Consider the following 21,490-nt stretch of genomic DNA (forward strand, 5'->3'; position numbering starts at 1 on the left):
TGTTCTGTGTTGTAAAGCACTTTGAGTCGCCTCGTGCTGAAAAGTGCTATATAAATAAATGTACCTACCTACCTACCTACCTAAAACAGGCCCCACAGCATGATGCTGCCACCACCATGCTTCACTGTGGGATGGCGTTCTCAGCATGATGAAGTGCTAGGCTTGTGCCAGACATCTTGATGTTGATGGTTAGAACGTTCAGTTTTAGTCTGATTACAGCCCTTTGTTCCACACGTTTGGGAAGTCTCCAATGGACCAGTGGACCGTTTGCTAATTCCAAACGATCCAACTTATATTTATCTTTAAACTGTTTTTTTTCCCCCTTGGCCTCACGTCCATGAAGCCCAGCTCTGTGCAGCTTATAGTGGCCCGCTGGACAGATCCTCCCATCTCTACAGAAGAGCTGCAGCTTCATCGGGATTATCTTTGGCTTCTTGTTTGCTTCTCAGATTAATGCCCTCCTGTCCAGTTTGTGAGTTTTGGTGGACAACCCTCTCTTGGCAGCTTTGATGTGGTGGCATAATCTTTCCTTTTTTTAACAATGGATTTAATGGAGCTCTGTGGGATTTTCAGGGCTTTGGATTTTTTATTTTTTTATGTATATAACTCTGTTCTGTACTCCACCACAACTTTGTCTCTGACCTGTGAGAAGAGCTCGTCGGTCTTCATTAACATCTGTTCCTGTGTAAAACAGGTAAGATATTGATTGTTTATAACACATTAATTGTGTATTTATCAGTTCTTATCAGTAATAGTTTATGAGCTGTAATATCTGAAACAGATTAGACAGAATGAAGTTTGTGTTAAATGAGAGCAGCAAAGTATTTTATGACAGACCTGAAGAGGAGCTGAAATTTTATCCAATTTGTATCCAGTTTTATTTGGAAATTTTACGGAAGGTTAAACGCACATGATGTGTGCTGCCAAACGAGTTTAGGTTAAATTTGCTTTCAGCTTTCTTGTGTCAAGCTGCCTCAAGTCATTTTGTCGTTTTGCCTGCAGCAAAACCTTGTGTCAAAATGAATCGTATTTTCCTGTTATATCGAAAAGGGAACGGTCTTTAAAGAGCAGGAGACCCTGAGTGTTAAAGGCAGACTAAAGAAACGGAACCAGAATAACTCAGCCCACCTCTCCGGTGGAAACAAAGACCACCAGCCTGTGTCTGTGTGCAGTTTTCTGTTGAGGACTGATTTGTAAACACAAAGGAAATTGCTGTGCCCATGTGAGCTATTTCCCGATTCTTCATCTTGCCTCTAAATTGCTGCTCAGCCACGTACACGTTTGCAGATCCTATTCACAATTGCCTTATTAACTGCAGCTCATTGCTGGAACCTTTATGAGTTATGGACTAATTTGAGGGCCCTCTCCCTTGTTTTCCATAATTGCATCCATTTCATCGGCAGGCCTGAAGAGGAGCTGAGATTTCATTAAACGTGTGGCCATACTTCAGGCGTTCATTTTCCCCTCTCATAAAGCCCGAGCCTTGGTCGTCCTCCTCCTCGTCCTCTGACTCCCTCCTTGCCGAGCCGTTATGGCAGCCCCTGGGTTTCATTAGATCGGCGGTGAGATGAAAATCTCCTCAGCTCTTTTACAACGCCGATCGCACCTTATTAAAGCCAAGGGCACAGTGACGGGGTCACGGGATTGACTGATGGCTGTTTGCAGAGGTGGACAAGTAATCTCGCTTCGTGTGCGAGCGTGAGCCTGTGTTAAGAGTGAAAGGTTAACCGAATTTTAATTTTCATCCAAGAGGCGTGTGATTGGTCAGTTGCATTTTTCCAGGGCTGCTTTTTCTTTCATTTTTCAGATACTTTAACACTTTATATACAAAGAACATAGATTTAATAAAATTATAGTTCTTTGTTGTTTAAAAAAAAATGTAATTTTAGTTCTAAAAGTAAGCCTGAACTGATCAGTTTGGACTTCTTTAATGCGTGACATCTGTAGAAGTGAACAACAAGAAGCTAACAGATAACAGAAAAGATAACAGTATTGTTTGTCATCAACCAGCATGGCCATCTTTTGAAGTGAGGTTCAAATGAAAGCTTATGAACAGTTAATATCTTACCTGTTGTAGGAAGCATTTTGAACGACCTTCAAATAAGTTTAATGATAACTGGATTGAGAAGCAAGCAGCAGGGCCAAGACCAGAGGGCTATGCAAAGAGTATTTTATAAATCTTTACATCAATGTTGTAAATCATGATTATTTACACAAAAGCAAGAACGGAATCTGTTTTTCTTTTGTTTGCTTTTTTTCTGGCTTGATGACGAAGTAGAATTTAAACTTTGTGTCACATTAAACTACAAGACCACAAAAGTGCAGAACAATGAGTCATATGTGTCTAAATAAATGGACATAATGGACGATTTCAGGCCCAGTGTCCAGCGATGGACAGACGTTCCCATTTTCTACGCGTTTCTGAAATGTGTGCTTGATGTACAGTGTAGTATTTTTCCTGCAACATTTTTTTAAATTTCTTTATTATAAGTTTCTTTATTATAAGTGATAAAACCTTTTTGGCCATAGATTGTTATCACTCTTAGGGCTGTAGGTTAGAGGTTAGAGGTGGGTCTACGACATGGTTTTATTTCTTTAGGCTGTTTACATGAAAACACGAGGCTGGGGCTTCATGACCTCATTTCCATGTGGATGGATGGCTGAAACAATAAAAAAACTTTACTGTTTTCACAAAAAAAACATTCCTATGTAGACAGGGCCAGTTTTAACTACACTTTAAATATTTAAATATTTGCCCATCGATAGAAAATAGAAGGAAAACCCCATTTGACGAGTACTAAGAGTGGAGCAGCATCATTACAAAGTTAAAAAAGTGTGTTTTTATGCAAGTAGTTTTTACTTAAAATACATTCGGTGAGTTTTATATTTTTGCTGACATACTAGAATTACCTAAGGTCCAGCAGCCTCGCCCCTCAGCCTCAGACTGTAATCTTTTTTTGGATGCATTCAGAGGCGTGAATGAGAATGTGTGTTTTTTGTTAAACCATTAGCGAGCCAAAATTGTCTACGTGCGAAACATTCAGTTTCTATTTACCTGTAAACACTGCTCACGAAGCTGCGGCAGCCAGCCGAAGTTTGCGAAACAGAAAATGAGACTTAATATTAGTTTTAGTATTCCGCACATGCTGTGCTGTCTGGGGACGGGCTGAACGCTCTTCCCTTGGATTTAAGAGATGTTTGTTTGTACGGGACACACGCCACTGTTTCTTTGTTATCCAGCTCTGTCTCTTTCTCCGTCTTCGCCCTCCGTTCTCTCCACCTGGGAACACAAAGCAATCAGCGCTAATGAGCCAAGCCAGTTCCCTCCTCTAATAAAAAGCTAATGAAAGACAGGGTAGATTTGAAACTGGGAGCTCGGGCAGCACCATTATTTCTGATCAGCAAGAGGTGGCCTTGTAGCTCCCCTCTGTTCTTTTCTATGGCAACTTTAGTTTTTTTTTTTTCCACCAATCAAAAGATCTTCCTCTTCAGCTGGCCCTCCTCATCACAGAGTACAAGGTTGCAGACTGAAAGCTCACGCTGTCATATAATGCAAAGTGGGGATGGTTCAGCCTGCCTGCAGATTTAATGAGGATCTGGAATTGGATTAAAAATTGGTTCAAAACATCAAACGAATGAGAGTGGGTGGATTGCTGTGTTTGTAGGATCTTCGAGCACCGTGTTTCTGTTGGTGTTCGTAAAGAAGTCTTTCATGCAAATACACAACTCCTTCCTGGTGATTCTAAGAAATGACAAGCCTTGAACTGTTTGAAAGGCGCTAAATGACAAGATCGGCTCTAGTGAAGCAGTTTGAACGATTAATATCTTACCTGTTGTAGAAGGCTCTTTGAATGGCCTCAAACAAGCTAACAGCGAGTCCGTGCGGGGCCCGAGTGGTGCTGCTGTATTAAAACAACTCCAATCTAAACAATAAAATTAATACCCATTTATGTAATCACTGTTTTCTAAACTTTTACACTGATGTCATTTTCATATAACACTATTTTTCTGGCGGAAATGTTACAGCTAGCTGCTGTTGCCACCATTTGTCCTTGAAAATTCCCACAGAATTCTTCGTAGATAAATGCGTAAGGCAAAATTGATTGCAGTGTAACGTTCATAGACCTCAGAAACCAGTCGTTAGTTCGTCAGTCTGGTCAGAATTACACCTTATTTTTTTCCAAATGGGGTCGTGAAATGAGCCATCCGCGACAGGTAAGAAGTTAATTGTTCATAACCTTTCCACAGAAACCCCTCTTGAACATCTTAAAAAGAGTTTTTAGAAAGATCTCCATTTTTCTCACCAAAAAGTCAGTTCACAGTGTGGACGAGAAGCTGAAACGGGGCCTCGGTAGCTGGATTAGATTCCAGTTTCAGTACAGTCATGGCTTTTCTTTTCGATACGACAAATAAGTGATTGGTAAATCTAAAGCTTTATATAATAAAACAAAAAAAAAGCAAGATTATGACATCATCTGTGGCTAAAATGTTAAAATATGCACATCAGTCAGCACACAACATACCGCTGATGCTTGAAACCAACAAAATAAACAATTAGGGATGATTGAGTGGAATCATTACTGGAGAGAGAAACATTAAGTCGTCAGGTGTTTGAAACTGTCCCGCGGTTCTGTGGATTCCTCCCTGAAAAAGGCTGTTCGTGATGCATCCGCGTGGGTCGTTTTTTACGTTTTCTTGTTTAGAATTGTCATCCTTTCGCTAGAATGCCGCGAGCCCTTTTCTCAATTTGACTCGTTTAATGTCTCCTTTCAGAGACGGGCTCTCTGCTGCAGCTCTTGTTGGAGGGGGACTTCGAGGCGGTTCTGCTGAGCCCACAGGTCTTGGATCTGCTCGCCGGAGACGGCAGCTGCAGTGAGGAGGAGGACGTCGAGACGTACCTGAAGAGACGGCTGCTCCTGTATCTGACTGATGGCTCCAACGATGACCGGACCAACAGGTGATGCGGCAGGACCGTAGCTGGTAATCAGGACGGGTTTAGATTAGTCAGACATCTTGTTTCTGTGTGTTTCAGGGTTTTAGACACATCAGTGCTTCTCTGTGGAGACTTTTAAAGCTCGTCTTCAAAAAGTACTGACAGTTTCTAAAAGTTTTCTCCTCATGACAGCCATAAGAGCACCGGTCATTGGTTCATTGAAGTACAGCACAAATTGTTTCAGGGTGTATTCACACCAGGAAAGTCCTTTGGGCCGCTTGTTTGGTCCGGACCAAAAGTGGACTTTATTTTTTTCGTTTGGTGCGGTTTGCATTCACATTGTGCTTTTTTGTAAGCGGACTATAATTTATAAACAAAGCCACGTGGGTGACGGTCTTTGCTCCCATTGGACAGAAAGACGGGGGCAGCGGTTGAAGTACAGAGCACAGACCCGGAAATAAAGATGGAAGTCCTGCGTGCTGGATTTGTTATGTGCACATTCGTTCTGTTGGTACAATTACAGTACCATTTTGAAATTCAAGAGCAGCTCATTCAACGTCGGTTTAATGACGTTTTACTTCTAATTTTGGAACGGTGCCGGTAAATGCGTGCCGCAACTCGAAGAAGCAAATAATGCTATTTGTCCCATGATGCTTAGCAACGGTGGCCCGTGAAGTCCAAAAAGGCCCATGCTTTGCATAGTTAGTTCGGTTCAAGTCCGGTCTGTATTCACACCAGAAGCGAACCGCACCAGAGTTCGTTTGGAAGCGGACCACCTCAAAAAGCGGGTCTCGGTCCGGTTGTTGGATCTGCACCAGAGTTCGCATGACTGTATTCACACCTGCACAAAAAGTCCGTACCAACGCTGGAAACGAACTCTGCTTCGATTAAAGCGGACCAAATGAGTCAGGTCTGAATACGACCTCAGTGTCTTCACACAGAGAGGGTGGAAGCAGATGCCTCACTAGATAATTTTGTGAATTTTACATCATGATATCTGTCTAATTATGACCACAAACTACCTGTGAATCTTCTGATGGGCTCTTCTTTTCACTTCTGTCAGTCAACTCCCATTAAGCTTCTCTTACTCATGTGTTCAGCACAAGGAGACAGGAAGTAGTGAAAGCTTTAATATGGAAATGTGTGTAAAGTGCCCTATTTTGGGAAACAAATGATTGAAATTTTCCAATGATAGCACTGACTTTGCAATCTGCCAATTCTTGTTGTTAGATTAGATGCTGAGCTGCATTGTGCCGGTTATACAATGTTCTCTCTGCCAACATGTTTAATCTTAATAAATCAATGAATTATTGAATTATCTTTAGTTTTAATGACAACACATTACAAACACTTTTTTTTAAGGATAGACATTCCTGGACACCTAATGGGTCCAAGATGATGCCTATTGATTTCAAGGTCGCAGGTGAAAACCTTGCCTGTGGTCCAAGTCTCCAGCCGTGTAATGCAGGGATGTCAAACACCTGGGTTGAGGATGATCCCTATTGATTTCAAGGTCACAGGAGACCCCTATGTTAAAACCTTACTCCAGCTTCACATCTGAGTAACATAGAAATGTCAGACTGGTTGTTATGTACCATTGGTGGTACTTTTGTTCTGTTCTTTGAACAGAACCGGTTCTTTAGTTGTTCTACCACTGCATTGAAACAAAGTTTACATTTCTACTGTTTTTGATAAGTTTTGGATAAAATGGAATAAATAATTCCCGATGTGTTTACTGATTAAAATGACTTTGTTGAACTGGTTGTTTATATATTTTTCAGGTGGAAGCAGTTATTTCTTCCCCGTCCATATTGCCCTTTTTTCCCCTTTTTTATCATGAATTATTAATTTTTAATAAGGACAGCTTAGCATCTCCCCTCTGAGTCTCAGGGGAATTGTCTGTGACTAAATGCAGCTTATATTGCTGCTCCTGCTCCACCATCATCATGATTGGCTCCAGTTATTCTCTCTGCCGTCATCTTCCTTATTCTTCTTCTTTTTTTTCTCTTTCATTATAATTGAAATGTAGTACAGCCTCTCAACGATTGTCTGTTTTTTAGACTTCTCTCTCTGCCCAGAGGTAGATTTGTCAGGTAAAAAGAAGTGCTGAGTCATCATGATTCTCTGGAAATTTATATGTCTGTGAAAAAACAAAAAGCTTTCGTCTGATCGGGAAACTTAGGATTCCTGCTCAGTCTTGAGAAGTTTTGGAAGAGTCTGGAATTTGCTTGGAGTATTTTTCAGGAATACTGATAAAAAATAACATGTAGTAAGGAAAAACACTTGTGTTTCCAGACTTTATTCCTTTTTTTTTCCTGAAATAAACACCTCAAACAGTTGAGTGCTTTCCACATTTATTATAAATAAAATGTAAACATTGGGTACTGTGCAAAAGATTTAAACCAGCCTTTTTTTATTTCTTACTTTGCCTCCAAAATCTTTCTCCTTAGAAGGAAAATCTAGAGATGACTCAGTGTTTGCACAGTACTATAGTCAGTTTTTGTTTCCATTATAAAATATAATGTGATAACTTAAACATGTACTATATAAATGCTAATTATTTGGCATATGTTGCATACTCTGGTGAGCTACAAGTTACCCTAACGCTAAAGTCTGGATTTCAAAATGGGAAAGGAACCCTGAAACCCTTTTTGCTTATCTTGAATCATCTCTGTGGTGTTTCTGTGCTTTAAATCCACCGTGTGCCCGATGTTTGTCTGCAGGGAGCTGGCGCTGATGGCCCTCGCCGTGTCCTGCCTCCACACGTTTACTCAGAGCAACTGGACCGGCCCTCCGGTCTCCCTTCATATGTGTGACTCGCTGCCTCCGGCCCTGCTGTCCTCTCAGGTATCGCACCGTCTCATCGCTGACTCCTGCTTTTGTGTCGTGTATCATCTTATCTCCGGCAGCTTTTTTGTTTTACAATAGCGAGTCTCCTTAGAGATACCTCTTCGCAAGTGCTCTTTTTCATTAAAAAATCTCTTTTTTTTTTTTGTTGTTTTTTTTGTATTTTCTTGTCAGCCCTCCATTTCAGATTTGGAAGTTTAAATGGCTCACACCATGACATCATCTGTATGATAAATCCTTACTAGAAATCATAATATGCTATTTCCCATCAAGCTTCTTTTTTTATTCTGGGTTTTTCCAGCACTACTCTTGGAGTGGCAAACAGTTATGGAAAAATAAACTCATCAAATAGTAATAATATTGTTTCAGTGCTGAAATATTGGCACCCTTAAATAGTCATTTTGTTAATACTGGGAACAATTATGTGAATTCATTTGTTTTACTAATTCTTGGTTGTTTTTTATGTATTATTTCTCTTTGAATATGTAGAATCCTAATGTTTTCTGAGTGGAAGCCCAATTTTGCGTTAGGGTTGAGCTCGGAGAGGAATGTAGAAACGAAGAGCTGTAGACTCAGGAGAAGTTCCCAGTAATGAAGCATCTCTGGGGTCCTAATTACACCAGCTTCAGGATATTGCTTCCTCATAGCACTGCACAATAGTGCGTTTCATCCAGCCATTACAGTAGAGGAGAGGGCCATTTCTTTTATCGAAGTAATTCCTTTGGCGTCAGTGATTTATGTGCTGTCACACCAAGGAGCCCGTGTTACCAAGCAGGTCGTCTATACGTGCATGACAGCACAGGTGAAAGGGAGGACAAACACAGCCGAGCCGTCGTCATGTGGAGCTCGGAGCAACAGAAGAGGCTTAAATACCTCTTGGGATGTGATGGCAACAGATGGAGTATCCAGTTGAATACAGAATAAAGCAGTGGATGTGAGCACAAGTGTTTCTTTAAAATGCCATTTCACTTCTGGTGTCAGATGTCAGGCGAAAATGTGAAACGGAATTATTCATACAAACACGCATGCAGCTGCGTACAGGTGTGGGAAAGAGAGTCCACCATCTTTCAGTTCTAGGATTTTACATATCAGGACATAATGAAATGATCCGGTCGTCCATTCATCCATTTTCTTTACCCGCTTCTCCTTTCCGGGTTGCGGGCAGCTGGTGCCGATCTCCATCCATCACTGTGCGAGACAGGTCACAAGTCCACCACAGGGACACGTAGAGACAAACGGGACAGACAACCATTCATGCTCTCACTCAGACCGAGGGACAATTTTAGTCACTATGCAACCTAAAAGGCATGTTTTTAGTCTGTGGGAGGAAACTGGAGTAAATCCACGTGAGCACAGGGAGAAGATGCATCTGGTCATCAGGTTCTATGATTATTAAAATATAACCTCAATTGAACCAAAATACGACTGATCCCATCATATCATTTATTAAACAAAATCAAATCCAAAATGGGAAAAGTCCACTCCTTGATTGAACAACTTGTAGAACTCCCTTCAGCATCAATAGCTTAAAGAAGCCGTTTTCTGACTTTTTCTCAAATGGTTGTGGAGGAGCTTAGGCCCACTCAGTTCATTTAAATTGTTGGGCATACGTTTTCTGCACATCTCTCTAAATGTCTTGTTACAGCTCTTTAGTTGAGTTGTACAAGAAATAAAAATCTAGTCATTTTATTTTCAGTGAAAGGTCGACTCCGTTTCCTTTTTAATTCATTACAAAATGTTCTGAAGATCTTCCTGGGAGGTGGTAAGTGTGGGAAAAAAACCCAGACGTGACAACCTTGTGGTGATGGTAAATAAGACAGTCTGTGATCGAGGCAGCAGACCTGAAGCATTTGCTGCCACTCTGAGTGACAAAACTTTAACTTTGCACATAGTTGTGTCTTCAGACTGGGTGACTGTGGTGTGGTCTTCTTTTCTTATCCCTTAAAGAAGGTGCTGCTGTTTTTTAAACGTTTAAATCTGGCAGCAAATACACAGGTGGGTTAAAACTTTGGTTTTGAGAATTACAAGAAGTCTTTTAAGGAGTGGTGTGACCTTTTCTATATAGGAGGAACCAAACAACAACTACAGAAGCACATGTCATAACACAGGAGGGCCAGCTCTTTAAGGTCAAGGACTCGGATGTTCATCAACATCTAAAGGATCAGGTCCTCTCTTCTTAGGTCCACTCTTCTTCTGTTTTTATGTCAAGTGACTGTGACAAATGTTTTCCTTTTTTATCGTTATAAGAACACTCTCCACCCCAGCATCTACCCCATCAGAACAGTGAAAGATAAACAAAAGAAACCAGTGAGTGCAGTAGTCAATAAATTGCAAAATAACTGTCATAATAAATCAAGTAAATGACTAAAATACATAGTGCCTATAAAAGGTATTGATTGATGTTTACCTTTTTTATGACTATCAGTTTTAGTTGATACATTCTACAAAGTATTGCCAATTAAATAAAAATATGTAATGTAAAATTAATGATTACATTAAGATTCACCCAATTAAAAGTGACTGTCCTAATTCATCTTCGGACAAAAGATTATTGAAAAGTTGGGATATATACAAATTCAAATAGTTCAAATTAAATGTTTATTTTTTCCCAAATGCTGCATAAGACTTAATTTTAATGTAAACAGATTGCATCGGCGCAGAAAGGCTCTGTTTGGTTGGCAGCGAAGTTTGAGGCCCCTGTCTCCCTTTTTTAGAGAACAAAACAGATGGGCAAAGTCCTGATTAGTGTTGTCAAATACCACAAATCCATTGGTAAATCTGGACAAGAGTGTGTTGGTGCAAAAAGAAGTCACTGGTTTTCAAAAAGAGTAATCTGCCATTACCTTTTGTCACTTTAATTTTCCAGACGTAGGTTTTGTATGTACCTAATCAGTGTCACTCTGCCATAGCTTACTGGGACACTTGAACAGAACAGAGCCATCAGTGTTATCATGGTGACACATGTTGTTCTCGCTGTGACAAATCAAAAATGTGTCCTAGGAGGTTTTCATACTGACTGTAGTGGTCGGAGGAAGCCAAGCTTCCCGACTCTCATTTCTGTGTACGAGGCTCTGCTGGTGACAGGAAGGATAGATCATGAATACAAGCAGCTGAAATGAGTTTTGCTCAGTACGTGTCTGGCCTCACAATTCCAGAAAGGGAAAAACTTGGGTCAAAACCAAAACAGTGGAGATTTTATTCTGCATCAGTCTGGGAACACTGGGATCCCTCTGTGTACCTGGAGGATTTGGATGAGGGAACAGATAAAGCTTGAGGCTACTGAAAGTCATAACAACTCAGCTTTATGACTCAGATCAGGATGTATCACTGTATTCATAAAAACCATTTGGATTGCTCTTCGGTAGGGGAGTTTTAGTGTGTCAGAAGCATTTTTAGTCCCTACAGTCCTGTGCTGAAGGTTTGGTATTATGTATCTGATTGAACGGGTCACAAAGGGCACAAGGGCAGCTCTAATGGTTATTTTCTGTTATATAGTTCAGTACAGTATGATTCTATTCAGGACAGCTCTTCCCTTCCTTACTGTAGTATATTACAGTAGTTTATTACATGCTTTTATTCAGCACCCCAACAAGCAAGGCGAAGGCAGTAGAGTGCTTATTGTATTTAAGGAGTTGGCTGCATTTGGTTTGAAAATGGTTTAAAGGTCTTTAGTCTGAGCGCTACAAAACTCAAGCTCTCCTTCAGTCAGCAGAGGAAAAATTAAAGATCAATCTGCTAATCTTACTCAAGTTTATTAAATCGGCTAACATTCATGTAGCTATAATCTGCATTTTGTGCACTAATAAAACATTTAGTATCATGTTGTAAATTCTGTGCTGGACTTTTTAACAGCTTCATAAACAAGAAAGTGTGTCGGTGTGACCTGCTGTAACGATGATGGTCACACCTATCAGTACATGATTCTCTTTGACCAATCAGTGGTTTGAATGTCACCAAGTGATCCCAGTTTTACTCGAAGCTAAAATTGAAAAGCTGTGGGTAAAAGACTAAGTGCAACCCATGATGCAATAGCTTGTAGAACCACTATTAGCAGTAATAACTCCTAATTGGTGTTTTATGTGTGGTTTATCAGTTTCTCACATGGTTGTGGAGGAATTTTGGTCCACTCTTCTTTTCAACCTTGCTTCACTTCAGTAGAACTTCCAGACATTTATTTCTGCCTAACTCTCTTAAAGTCCCACCACAGCTTTTCAGTCAGGTTGAGGTCTGGACTTTGACTGGCCCACTGCAGCGCCTTGATTTATTTATTTTTGAACCATTCTGTTGTAAATTAGCTGCTGTGTTTGGGGTCATTGTCCCTGTGTTTGACTCTAGTTTGGTCTACAGAGCAGTTACTGCTTGACTCTGTGTCCGCAAGGTGCCCAGATCCTGTGGTTGCAAAACAAGTCCCGATCATCACCCCTCCACCACTGTGCTTGAGTTGTTATGAGGTCTTTATGCTGATATGTGCTTTATTTTTGTTTTTTGTTTTTTTACTAAACATGGAACTGACCATAACCAAACGGCTCTACTTTGGTACCATCTGTCTAAAAGACGTCTTGGGGTTCGTTTAGATGTAACTTTGCAAATCTGTGCTATGATCCCATGTTCTTTTTAGAGCAAAGATGCTTTTTCCATCAACCCTTCCAAAACAGTCCGTAGTCGTTCAGTCTGTTTTCCAGTTGTCTTGTCATGAGCTTTGACATTTAACTTGCTAACTCAGGCCAGTAGAGTCTGAGAAGGAATTCTTGGAGTGTTTTCCAGTTTCTTGGAGCATTGCACGGTCTGACCTTGGGGTGAATTTACTGGTATGTCCTCTCCTGAGAAGGTTGGCACTTGTCCTAAATGTTTTCCACTTGCGAATTATGTTTCTAGAATCATAGACATAAACTTGTTTTGAAATGGCCTTTTAAGAAATGGTCTTATTCATTTTGTCTTTGTTTTTGTTTTAATCATGACATGATGAAATCCGTGGTGTTTTTGTTCTCTTGAGGTTAGATTTGAATACTTTTAGATCCCGGTAAAGAACAGATCATTTATATTATGTCCTACATCTGACACTGTTTGGAATGGCACTAATAGAAGTCTTCTAATCTGGTCAAAAAACACTAAATTTTGTTTGATTGTATGACAATTTTAGTCACTCCAGTAATATATGTATATATATTTTTTTCTCTATTTTCTAGAAGTCTCAGTCGTTGACAGATGCTATTCACTCCAGTCTTCTCCTGGATGGGGAGTCGGTGTATAGCCTGGTGGTTAACCCTTTTCTCCTCCTGCTGGCCAGGGTAATTCTCACCAAGTGCTCCGCCAAGATGGACAGCCTCCAGGTAAGTCTGGCCTTCTTCTGGATAAAGTGTAATGGAAAACTGAGCTACCTTAAGAAAATGTCAGTAATAATGTTAAATTTTCAGGTAAATTGTCCCCAAACAGAATCTATGTTCTGAAAAACAACTCGACCACCATTTTTTGCATTCTTAGTTTAACAGATTTGAAAACAGCTGAGCCATTCGTACCACAGGTAAGACTTTTTGGCTAATGATGTCACCATTTCTATGGGAACAAATGAATTCAACCTAAGTGTGAGGGTTATAGTTTATTTTATTTTTTTAACTGCCACAACAGAAAAGAAAAAGGCAGAAATACTACCTAAAGCACCAAAGCAAAGCAAAAATGTGTAGTTCAGATAAAACACAGGAGTTTGAAGACCTGTTTGTTTGTTTTAAATCAAAAATCAAGTTTCCAGGGTGGAGAGTGAGAGTTGGACGTACAAAAAGCCAAAAGGATTCAAACTTGCTCGCTTTAAAGGCCCTTCTTGAGTCTAATAAACATCATTAAATACACACCAGGCGTTTAATAAGCATCACCCATGAATAAACCACACACTAACACTCACCTAGCTGAAGAGTGAAGTGTGAACTTTCCTGGAGTTTTATGGATAGGATGGGAAGTGAGCTGTGATGCCTTAGAAGTGTGTGGGAAAAGCGAAGCTCCTGGGGTTTAGGTTTTTTATTTTTTAAAAGATAGCCTTTAAAATTGGTTCGGGATATTTGTGATACATTTGTTAAAAATACTGCACAAGGAACAATGCTCAATATATAAAATATAATTGACATAATTGCCCAACATTGCCAAAAGCAAAACTACAAAGAGAAAATAAAATGTAATCAATAACTTCCATACCGGGGAGCCTTCAGTATAACTTGACCTATTTTATAAAGTGTTTTTCACAGATGTCTTTGAAAGTTCCAGTAGCTGGCAGTGATTATGATGTGTCTGAAATCTGAATTTACGCCGCCTGTTGCGAGATAAACTATTTAGTGTCCTTTTTTTATAGGGAGCAGTGCATTAGCAGACACGGTAATTTTGGCCGCAGCCCAAGATTCTCACTCAGTCTGTTTGTCCTCCAAAGTAAAGCACATTAAAATTATTGAGCGGTTAATGAAGATTTTAGGGGCTTTGATGTTTGACAGCTGCCTCCTGAATTTGTCCACTCTCTGATGGTTTAAAGGACTAACAGCGAGCGGCTTCCTTCCAGACACAGTTAATTAACAGGAGACACGAGAGCTCAGTGCACTTCAAACCTAACAACACCCTCTGACAAAACCCGCTTCACCCAAACAGAAGCTGTAATGTAATGTACATGCTTTGGACGGAGAAGATGGAAGGTTTGAAAGAGGAGGGAAAGAAGCTGCCATTGTCAAACAAGAAAGTCTAACTTTAAACATTAAAACAATGACTGTACTGTAGTATGGGAGTTACGCTTAATTTGTTTATTTTACTTTACAAAGCATCACTGCTCAGCACATTAAAGCTTATCCTCTCCTCACTTAAATTCGTATTCAGATTTGAAACTAATATTCCTTGGCAGAATGCAACAAAGATCTTTTGTGATCTATTAGCGCTCAAAATATGTGTTGGGGATGAGTCTCAGCTACCACCACACCAAACTTTAGCCCAGTATCTGTAAAAGTGCCTGGGTTATAATCATTTTTTGTGTTTAATAAGGTCGATTAACTGTGGTGGCAAACTTGAATAGGGAGGACCATTGCCCCCCCCCCCCTGGGCTCCCCCCTTTTGTGGCACCCCTATTTCCAGAACATACAGTGCAGTTTTGAATCTAATCCCAGTTCCAGGTTCACACTGATTCAGTCAGCAAAGACCCTAACGACTCACAGGAGAGAGCACGGGACGGTGATTTGCATGCGAGTTGCTGGCATCTCACATGAATTTAAAATCTTGGAACTTCACACATTTCATGTGGAATCTCCTTAGATGAGAAACAAAAACTCCTCCGAAAGTCATAAAAGAAGTGTAATTGCCTTAGTTTACTGATATTTAAATCATTTTAAGAGCGCAGTGTATGTGGAGCTGTTCTCAAAAACAAATACATGGAACCTTATCCTCTTAAGCCACATCCTTAAACCAAAGTTAGGGCTTTGAACAATTTGCTTTTTTTTTTTTTTGTCTGACATTAATATAAGCTTGTAGGTAGGTAGGTAGGTACATTTATTTATATAGCACTTTTCAGCACAAGGTGACTCAAAGTGTTTTACAACACAAGAACAAAATTACAGACAGAGTTACAGAACATGATAATGAACAAAATTACAGACAGAGTTACAGAACATGATAATGAACAAAATTACAGACAGGTACAAAATACAATGATAAATAACTAATTGTCTAAATAAGCTAAGCTAAACCAAACAGATCTAAGCATGACTAAATGAATAAAACTAAACTAAGCTAAAACTAAAACTAACGGTACCGAACTATCTAAAAGTACCCCAGGCCCGCTATACAGCTGAAGTAAAACCAGACATATCTAAGCATGAGCTAAGACAGTCAAAAATAGTAGCTAAACTAAACAGATCTAAATATGACTAAATGTACAGAACTAAACTAAGTGTACAGGAAGATAAAGCTAAACTAAACAGTACCAAATTTCTAAATGGTACCAGGGCCCACTAAAACAGCCGATGTAGTAATTACTAAGATGAGCTTGTACAGTTGTTTTGTACAACTGTCTGTCATAACGATGGTATTCGGAAAGCTCAGTATTTTTTTGATGTGGTACTTGTTATAAAAAGTTGTGAAACCATAGCTGTGGAGCAAATTAAAGTGAAGGTGTGCCACAGGAAATCCTTGTCCCAAGAGACATTCTGCATCAGCCATCAAAGGCTAGAAATCATCAACATCTGGACACTAATGCCTCAACACCTCTCTGCTGTTGGCTGATTTAGTGTTGATATGTGCTCTCAATGCTAATGAGCTATAAGGAAATAAACTGTCAGCACTGTGTGTGGGGGGTGTTAAGTATATTATCCCACCATTGTCCCGTTCCTTCTGTAACTTTCTTTAGATGAGCTGCATCCCTGTTTGATTGGTTTTGTACATGTCTGTGTGTGCATTTGTCATACTAGCAAAAAATCTCATAAATCACTGGGCAGATTTGAATAAAACATCCAAAAAGTAGTCGTTGGGTGTGCATCCACAACTGGTAAACTTTTGGAATCGACCCGATCCAAATTTACCGCCACAGCCAGCTGATTGCTGGAAACACAAAGATGGCTATAACTCAGCCAATTTTCACAGATATTCATCTAAAATTTGGCGCGGTGGTAGTTGAGCATCATCTCCACAACATACTCCGAGTGCTACTCATTGCTTGAGATCTTTGCTCAAAACTTGCCCTGTAACTGTTGTTGCCAGCCCTGTTCGTCTGTTAGCGAAATATCTCATGAGCTTCTGGATGGATTTTAAAGTAGCTTTCAGAAAGTGATCGTTGGATGTACATCTACAACTGAATAACTTTTGGAGTCAGCTCAGTTCAAGACGGCCATTACAGCTAATCAACATTAACCAGCACAAAAATAGCTCTAACTCAGTGAAATTTACAGACATTGAGCTGAAGTTTGATGTGGTAGTAGCTGAGAGTTATACTCGACACATACTCAGCATAAGATGATCTTACGTGGGCAGTACGCATTCCTTCAATGAATTCTAGGCCTTTTAATTTGAGCTGCTTTGGTCCCACTGCGGGACATTAGAAGAATGCTACGCTCTTCGTCGAGGTGTCCTGAATATATGAACATGGACGGTTGAACAGCACGTATACGAGGCGTGGGGACATTGATTTGGTGAGACAGACAATTAGACCTTCAGGATGTGGAGACTTCTCGTATCGGAAAACGCAGCAGATATGTACCAGCTGATACACAAATGAGCTTTTCACACGGTTCACTTCCCAACAGGAACAGGCGGATATGATGGCGGGGGCTGCAACAGAAGATATACCGAGTCGGCTGAGACACATCCCCGCCCCCCTTCTTTTTCTCTCTTTTTTTTTTTTCTTCTCCTGTCTGCTGCTTTTTGTTGTTGTCAGATGCAAAAAGTAAAGGAGTTAGCTGTTTTTTAGTGCACGCTCAGCACTTTGCTTCAGCGTGCAGCTCTCTGGATGTTTTATTTGTGCTGATGGGGTCTGAAGATCAGCTCGTCGTGTGGTTTTACACCCAGGGGTTTGCTTTCTGAGCCGAATGCATGTTTCGTTCATCAATTCAAAGTAAAACAGAAATCTGATGTCCCTTTTGAAACCACTTTGCTTTCACAGCCGGAGACGAATTCTAATCTCTCTAACGTGTAGTTTTTGACCAGTTTCTTGAAATAATCTCAGCAGATGAAATGTAAATGTATGAAACTGTGTTGCGCAGACATTAAGTGAGTGTTGTATTTATTTCTCTGGATTTATATAATGAATGACTCCATCTGATCTCAACTTTCATTTGACTGGGACCAGACATAAATCCATTTGATTAAAATGACAGACTGAGAGACATTTTTTTTTTCTATCTAACTGCAGCTGATGCCCTGGTGGACGCTCCGCTACATCAACCTGCACCAGCAGATCCTGGAGGCCCGTTCCCCTCAGCTCCTTGATTTGGCCCACAGCAGCATGGACAAAGGTCTGTGGACATGTTCCTAATTAAAACTCTATTCAGCCTTCCCACGTGTTGTCACCTTCGCTGTATTTCATTTTTACCTAGACTTAAATTAAGTTGCTTTTAACTGAGACGTTTTTGTTTCATCGTCTTGCTGAACAAGCTGCAAATCATTTGCAGAACTCTCGAGCTGGCACAATTTTTATCGCCTGCTTTTCATAGCAGTGGGTGATCATGTAGTTGCCTGTGTGTGCATATGTGTTTTTGTCTGTCTGTTAGCAAAATATCCTTTGGTTACCAGGGTAACCCTGGTTCTCTGAAAACTGAGTGAGGTATCGCACCACACTGCCCTGCTTGCATGGTCACAGAAGAAGTGTATGTGAGAATACCAGATGTATGGCAGGGGCGCTTATAAATGGGGGACAGCGCCCAACATGGCGAGCACGCATTGGTCCGTCAGTGACAGACGTGGCGGTATTGGAGCTTCCATGATTGGTCACATCTGACAACGCTTCCCATACTGAGATACTTAGCAAAGTTTGAAAGAGAAATCTTAAACCAGTCGATAGATTTTATTGAAACTCTAAGAAAGTAATCATTTCATTTACATCTATAACTGATTAACTTTTGGAGTTAACCAAATTCAAGATGGCTGCCATAGCTAATCAACCTTAGGAAACACAAAAATTGCTATAAATCGCTCATTTTTGCAGCTGTTAAGCTAAATGCGGTGTGATAGTAGCCGACAGTCATCACCAACACACAAACTAATTGTGTGACAACATTAAGGTCTTTGTTGACCCAAGGAAATAATTTAGTCACATGCATGAAGGTTCGAATTGGTGTAAAACTGTCTCAATTTAATTCCCAGACAGTTTCGCACCGTCATGCTTGTGAGCAAAACATCTGGAGCAAAACCTTTCAGTTTGAACTGAGAAACCTCCTCGAATTAGAAGCCAAATATTAAGTCAAGTTGCTTATGTCTGAACTTCCCAAGACTATTTAAGTAAATAACTCCTGATCAGAAGTTGTTGTTCATATCAAAGCAGAACCTCAAGGCAAAACATCTCTGTCTTCCACCTGTTTGAGCCTCATCGGATTCGTAGAGATGTGAAGCAGAAGTTGAGGAGAAAATACAAATAGGGATGCTGACAAATTTTACTTTAGGGTTTAGAGTGTGCTGTAACAAAAGAAGAACCATTTCAATGACTTGGTAAAATATTTTCAAACCTAGGTGACCCCAGGTAAAGTGCAGGTTTGTGTTGTATTTAAAACTTTAATTATTTACTCTGAACACAGAATTTATTCATTTATTTCTGCACACTGAAAGATGACCCTGCTGATGTCTCCGTGACCCACATGACCTATTGGAGTGTAGCTGGATCGTGGCAAATTTAAAAACCTTTCAGTGACTCTCAATACTTTTCCTGATATTTTCCACATCCCCGAGGCACTCTGCATCTCCACGTGAATCAGCAACGCGTTCCGAAGACAGTACTTCCACGTGCGCCCGTTATGACACCACACCCCAGGCACCACTTTAGGACCGGGTCAGGATACAGCTACGCGTTAAAAGATCACACAGAGGTCACGCTGCGCTCGTAGATCCACCCAGGACCTCAGTGATAAACTACTACGACCTCACTACAGACTCAAAATCATTGTGGACCTATCACCACATATCGTGTGTATCGGGGAGGCCTCTACATTCCTAATACACACCTGAAGACCTCTCTAAGATTCAGTAAAACCTATCTACAGTCTGGCTGTAGCAGGGATCAAAATGTCAAACTATAACCTAAAGTCCAATAAACTTTAATAATATATATTCACACAAACAGCTGTTTACTTTCATAGCAGTAACATATATATTGTATTTGCTCAGATTTGAAGTCTGCAGCTTCTCTCCTTATTGTGTTGTCTGAGGAAACAAAACATTCAGGATGGTTCGTGTATTCGTTTCGCTCCACATTTTGCACGCAGCTCGTTGGACTTTATTGTTTGCTGCAGACGTTGGGTTTGTTGTGGTGCAGCTTGCCGTTGACGGCCAACAGTGTGTGAAGACTGAGCGTGTCCGTGCTGGATACTAAACAGTCTGATCCATATTCCAGAGGAGCGGTCGGCCGCGCAACCTTTTCCCCGCGACGCGAGACGAGGGGTGAGGCTGCGTGAAGCATGCAGATGGTCTGTCAGCGCTCTGTGGAGGTGCTGCCGTCATGTCTGGCTCCGTTTAAATCTATTCGATGCTGCTCAACTTTTTTTTTTTTAATCACAATGTTCATTAGCAGTCGGACAGCTTTAATTAACAATTGTTAGACGGAACATGCTGTTGCTGTTGCGTTCAGTGTCTAGTTTAATTACTCAGATTGCAACAAACTCATGACTGCCTTTGTTTGCTTGCTGTTTGAGGGTTAAAGAGTCAGATTGTTCACGGAGACAGACATTGCTCTGCTAATTGTTGAAAAAACCCATCTATGAGTTAATTTAAAGATAGATGGTCGATTCAAAGAGTTATCAAGTTGGCTAATTTTAATAGAATGAAAAACATACAAGTTATCTCCTAATTAAAACACCAAAACATTGTTATACATGTCTCTGTACTTTGTGAAAACTCCACTCATGAGCTGTAAGCTCATTAATTCATAAGGCTGCTGTCATATCGTTTATTTCCAGGAATGCCTATTATGTAAGTCAAAACATGTAAAAAAAAAAAACCTATTGTGAAATGTCATGCTTAATGATGGATATGACATGCGTGTAATGTTCATGATGCATTTGTGCATTTATTTTGTTTTATGTTGGCCTAAAAAAAACATAAGAAATGTTTATCTTACTCAGCCTTAGCGTAACCACTTTGTTGTGTTGTTGGTTTGGGGTTTTGTTCTGACCTGTGACCTTGTTGCCGTGGCCCACTCTGCCGTTGTTATGCACAGTAAGATATTTCAGATGTTTGGAGAGTCTTCTGAGAGCAACACTCAGTGTTGTAGACTCTGTTTGTGAAGGGTTGAAGGAAGTTCAAGCAATTCTCCTGTTGTCTTGACTGTTGCTGGAGTGATGACTTTTCTATAAGAAAAAATAAGCAAGTCACATCTAGAGCTCAGAACATTACCTGCCGTCCTCATCACTCTGCATGGTGAGTTTAAGCTCCTACCATTTGGCAGGAGATTGAGAATTCCAAAAGCCAGGACTGAAACAATGGAATATTCCTCCATTACTCAGTTAAATTTAAAACATGGCTCATTATAATTTTTTTTTTTTTCTTGGTGCTGGTGTTGGTGAATGTGCATTTCTGTCTCCACCTGGCTGCAAAGCAAATTTCCCTGCCAGGACAATAAAGTTGAGTTGAGAGTTAAGTTGGTAGTGATGTGTTTTTGTTCTGTAGCTTGCCAGGTAAAAGCAGCCTACCCATAAACCTCGGCTACAGTTATTTGTTACATACGGAACATCACAACAAGCACCAGCTGTGCATTGCACCAACAACATCCCTGCAAAAAGAATCAACTTAAAAAAAGGGCAGAGGGAAGTTATTGACAGCAGTAAGTGTCCAATACCAAGACAAAGCCATACGTAGGTATTATTGTTGCTGCTGTTATAGCATGATTTATACTCCAGCAACACAGTACAGGTGCTGGTCATAAAATTAGAATATCATGAAAAAGTAGATTGATTTCAGTAATTCCATTTAAAAAGTGAAACTTGTATATTATATTCATACATTACATACAAACTCATATATTTCAAATGTTTATTTCGTTTAATTTTGATGATT

The 21,490-nt window shown here is 40.2% G+C and overlaps 1 protein-coding gene across 1 annotated transcript in view; it reads left to right on the top strand.

Moving 5' to 3' along the window:
* The window catches only part of ttc27 (tetratricopeptide repeat domain 27), a 100,361-nt gene that overhangs the window by 8,478 nt on the left and 70,393 nt on the right, over positions 1–21,490 (top strand). Inside the window, exons 2-5 of the mRNA XM_017427223.3 lie at positions 4,774–4,957; positions 7,657–7,780; positions 12,967–13,110; positions 17,643–17,745. Of these exons, the coding sequence (XP_017282712.1) occupies positions 4,774–4,957; positions 7,657–7,780; positions 12,967–13,110; positions 17,643–17,745 (555 nt within the window). The remainder of the gene's footprint in view (positions 1–4,773; positions 4,958–7,656; positions 7,781–12,966; positions 13,111–17,642; positions 17,746–21,490) is intronic.

The sequence above is a fragment of the Kryptolebias marmoratus genome, linkage group LG22 (assembly GCF_001649575.2).
Source record: "Kryptolebias marmoratus isolate JLee-2015 linkage group LG22, ASM164957v2, whole genome shotgun sequence".
NCBI lineage: Eukaryota > Metazoa > Chordata > Actinopteri > Cyprinodontiformes > Rivulidae > Kryptolebias > Kryptolebias marmoratus.